The 4,550-nt window shown below is 43.6% G+C and overlaps 1 protein-coding gene across 1 annotated transcript; it reads left to right on the top strand.

Annotated features, from left to right (window-relative positions):
* Positions 1 to 1,134: 1,134 nt before the first annotated feature.
* LOC144486017 (putative G-protein coupled receptor 139) lies at positions 1,135 to 2,027 on the top strand (the record flags this gene model as incomplete). Its single annotated transcript, XM_078204126.1, has 1 exon — positions 1,135 to 2,027. A coding segment is annotated over one exon (893 nt), but the record flags the coding sequence as incomplete, so codon positions are not given.
* Positions 2,028 to 4,550: the final 2,523 nt, after the last annotated feature.

Raw genomic sequence — 4,550 nt, 5'->3', positions numbered from 1 at the left:
GGCCTCCAGTTTGAAAAACAACTCTCTACAACCACCCTCTGGCTTCTGTCATCAAGCCAATTTTGTATCCATTTAGTTACCTCACACTGGATCCTGTGAGATTTAACCTTATGCAACAACCTATCATGCGGTACCTTGTCAAAGGCCTTGCTAAAGTCCATGTAGACAACATCAACTGCACTGCCCTCATCTACCTTCTTGGTTACTCCTTCAAAAAACTCAATCAAATTTGTGCGGCATGATTTTCCACTCACAAATCCATGCTGACTGTCCCTGATCAGTCCTTGAGTCTCTAAATGACTGTAGATCCTGTCTCTCAAAATATCTCCCAACAATTTACCCACCACAGATGTGAGGCTCACTGGCCTGTAGTTCCCAGGCTTTTCCCTGCAGCCCTTTTTAAACAAAGGCACATTTGCCACTCTCCAATCTTCAGGCACCTCACCTGTGACTATCGATGATTCAAATATCTCAACTAGGACACCCGCAATTTCCTCTCTAGCCTCCCACAATGTCCTGGGATAGACCTCATCAGGTCCTCCGGATTTATCTACCTTGATGCACTTTTAAGACTTCCAGCACCTCCTTCTCTGTAATATGTACACTCCTCAAGACAGCATTCTCCAACTTCCCTAACATCCATGCTTTTCTCAACAGTAAATACTGTTGAGAAATATTCATTTAGGATCTCACCCATGGCACCTCACGTCCCGACAGAAAAGAAATCAGCATCCCGGACACACCAGCGCAGCTAATCGATTAAGGATGACACTGTGGCACAGTGGTTAGTTATCCTGCCTCACAGTGCAGGCTCGATGGGCTGAATGGCCTCCTTCTGCCCAGCACGGATTCTATGAATCTACGAATTAATGTAGTGCCGTATCATTGTGGGTGTTGTTAATTACCAACTCACTCATTTTCAACCATTCTTATCTCCTAAAACCCAATTTCCCGTGAAACTGGTCTGTATCAGTCTGAGTTGACTTTGGTTCAATTTACCATCCTTAATCATAGAAATGCAGAGGTCCGTGTGTGCTAACATTACATTGCATTTTGCTTCACACATACTGTTTTTGCGAAACATAAACTATCAGTGGATCCTTAACAATTATTTGTTTTGATTTTGTGTTGCAGTTAACGTGGTGGCGATTGCGATTTTATCCCGAGGAAAGTGTGGTCTCGCCAAATGCACCACGCATTATCTTGTCGCCATGGCAGCAGCAGATCTGATCATAGTTATCATTGACGTCATATTAAAACGGATTAATAATATGTATTTGCCAATGAGCTTCTTGTTCTTAACTCCTGTCTGCTCTATCACATTTGTTGTTAATGTAGCTGCCCTGGATTGCTCCGTCTGGTTCACAGTAGCTTTCACCTTTGATCGCTTTATTGCCATTTGTTGTCAGAAGTTCAAAATAAAATATTGCACCGAGAGAACGGCAAAGGTGCTGATAGCCACAATAGCAGTGGTAGCCTTTTTGAGAAGCATTCCATTTTATACTGTCTATGAACCTGCCTTTATAATTGACAATTTGCCTTGGTACTGCGTAGTAAAAGCAGAATATCAGACTTCAACCTTCTGGAAGATATATGAGTTGTTTGATAGTATCTTAACACCTCTACTGCCAATCGGTTTAATCTTGTTGTTCAATGCTTTAACTATTCGTCATATTGTAGCAGCAAATCGAATTCGTAGGAGACTCCAGAACAACCCCGAGAAGCAGAATGACCCAGAAATGGAGAGCAGGAGAAAGTCCATGATCTTGCTTTTTGCTCTATCAGCCAATTTCATTTTGCTATGGATGACTTATGTGGTGCATTCCGTAAATTGGCAAGTTCAAAATTACAATTATGGAGACAGAACATTGAACAACCCAGTGTATGTAGCCCAGCAGTTTGGCTTCATGCTGCAACTCCTGAGCTGCTCTACCAACACATGTATCTATGGGCTAACACAGAGAAAATTTAGAGAAGAGTTGAAGAAGGGGATTAAATATCTGTTCAAGCTAAACATGAATGCATAACACCAGGAATGATGCAGAAGACAAGGAACAGAATGGTCTTTTCCTGTTCTCCCATCTCATAGAGCAGCTTTTCCAATCAGCTTAATTCTCTTTCCCACAGTCTTTGCAAATATATCACACAAATCACTTCAATTTTGAAAATTAAGGTCAAAATTACTTCCTCGAAATGTTGAAACAACGTGTCAAAGATCAATGTTTGTCTTCTTTCAGGATGGAATATTAAACAAAGACATCGTCTAAAAGAGAAAATGCTGGGAAATCTCAGCAGGTCTGGCAGCATCTGTAAGGAGAGAAAAGAGCTGACGTTTCGAGTCCAGATGAAAGTTTGTCCAGCTCTGACAAAGGGTCATTTGCTTTTACTAAAGGCATCATCCAGCTTCTCAGGCTGATGAAATGTTTGCACGACAATACTTCATAGCAGACCCCAAAATCCCTCATTCAGTTGAACTGGTCATCAGAAAATTTATATTCCTCCCCTGATTCCATCTGAAGGTTGACTGTTGCATTTTCTCCACTGTAACTGATAAGTGATTTATTGGCAATAAAGCTTTGTTCGACATCTGATGGCCTCAAAATCGAGTCTAGAGAAAAAATTTTCTCGTTTCATTTGATCCCAAACATGTGCCTTGAAGTTTTCACACCATTTATCATTCAAAATACATCTTCCCTGGATGCTGTATGAAACTCTGCACTACTGTGGACGGCTCAATCAGATCTCGTCTGCTCTGGTTCATCTAATCCCACTTTCGCAAGTCATTCTACAAACACAGAAGATAGGAGCAGGAGGAGGCCATTTGGCCCTTCGAGCCTGCTCCGCCATTTATTATGATCATGGTTGATCATCCAACTCAATGGCCTAATCCTGCTTTCTCCCCATAACCTTTGATCGCACTCGCCCCAAGTGCTTTCTTTCGCTGCCTCTTGAATACATTCAATATTTTGGTATCAGCTACTTCCTGTGGTAATGAATTCCACAGGCTCACCACTCTTTGGGTGAAGGAATATCTCCTCACCTCCGTCCCAAATGGTCTATCCCGAATCCTCAGACTGTTACTCCTGGTTCTGGACTCCCCCCACCATTGGGGATATCCTCCCTGCATCTACCCTGTCTCGTCCTGTTAGAATTTTATAAGTCTCTGTGAGATCCCCCCTCATTCATCTGAGCTCATGGAAAAAAAACCTAACCTAGTCAATCTCTCCTCATACATCAGTCCCACCATCCCCGGAATCGGCCTGGTAAACCTTCGCTGCACTCCCTCGAGAGCAAGAACATCCTTCCTCAGAAAAGGAGACCAAAACTGCACACAATACTCGAGGTGTGGCCTCACTAAGTTTCTGTATAATTGCAACAACGCATCTCTGCACCTGTATTCAAAACCTCTCACAATGAAGGCCAACATGCCATTTGCCTTCTTTACCATCTGTCGCACCTGCGTGCTTACCTTCAGCGTCTGACGCACAAGAACACACAGGTCCCGCTGCACACTCCCCTCTCCCAATTTACAGCCATTCAGGTCGTAATCTGCCTTCTTGTTTTTGCTTCCAAAGTGAATAAATATCACATATTTTTTGGATTTGGAGGAAAATGTAACTGGATTGATTAGTAAGTTTGCGGACGACACAAAGGTTGGTGGATTTGCAGATAGCAATGAGGACAATCAGAGGATACAGCAGGATATAGATCAGTTGGAGACTTGGGCGGAGGGTTGGCAGATGGAGTTTAATCTGGATAAATGTGAGGTAATGCATTTTGGAAGCTCTAATACAGATAGGAAATATACAGTAAATGTCAGAACTCTTAAGAGTATTGATAGGCAAAGGGATCTGGGTGTACAGGTACACAGTCACTGAAAGTGGCAATGCAATTGGAGAAGGTAGTTAAGAAGGCATACGGCATGCTTGCCTTCATCGGCCGGGGTACTGAGTCTAAAAATTGGCAAGTCATGCTGCAGCTTTATAGAACCTTAGTTAGGCTGCACTTGGAATATAGTGTTCAATTCTGGTCCCCACACTACCAGAAGGATGTGGAGGCTTTGGAGAGGGTACAGAAAAGATTTACCAGGATGTTGCCTGGTATGGAGGGCATTAGCTATGAGGAGAGGTTGGAGAAACTTGGTTTGTTCTCACTGGAGCGATGGAGGTTGAGGGGAGACCTGATAAAAGTCTACAAGATTATGAGAGGCATGGACAGAGTGGATAGTCAGAAGCTTTTTCCCAGGGTGGAAGAGTCAATTACTAGGGGGCATAGTTTTATGGTGCGAGGGGCAAGGTTTAAAGGAGATGTACGAGGCAGACTTTTTACACAGAGAGCAGTGGGTGCCTGGAACTTGTTGCCGGGGGAGGCAGTGGAAGCGGATACGGTAGTGACTTTTAAGGGGCGTCTTGACAAGTACATGAATGGGATGGGAATGGAGAGATATGGTCCCCAGAAGGGTAGGGGGTTTTAGTTAAGTCGGGCAGCATGGTCGGTGCAGGCTTGGAGGGCCGAAGGGCCTGTTCCTGTGCTGTAATTTTCTTTGTTCT

This window comes from Mustelus asterias, unplaced genomic scaffold (genome assembly GCF_964213995.1).
Source record: "Mustelus asterias unplaced genomic scaffold, sMusAst1.hap1.1 HAP1_SCAFFOLD_270, whole genome shotgun sequence".
Taxonomy (NCBI): Eukaryota; Metazoa; Chordata; class Chondrichthyes; order Carcharhiniformes; family Triakidae; genus Mustelus; species Mustelus asterias.
Note: the sequence above shows the minus strand (reverse complement) of the source record. Positions and strands in the feature narration are given on the sequence as shown.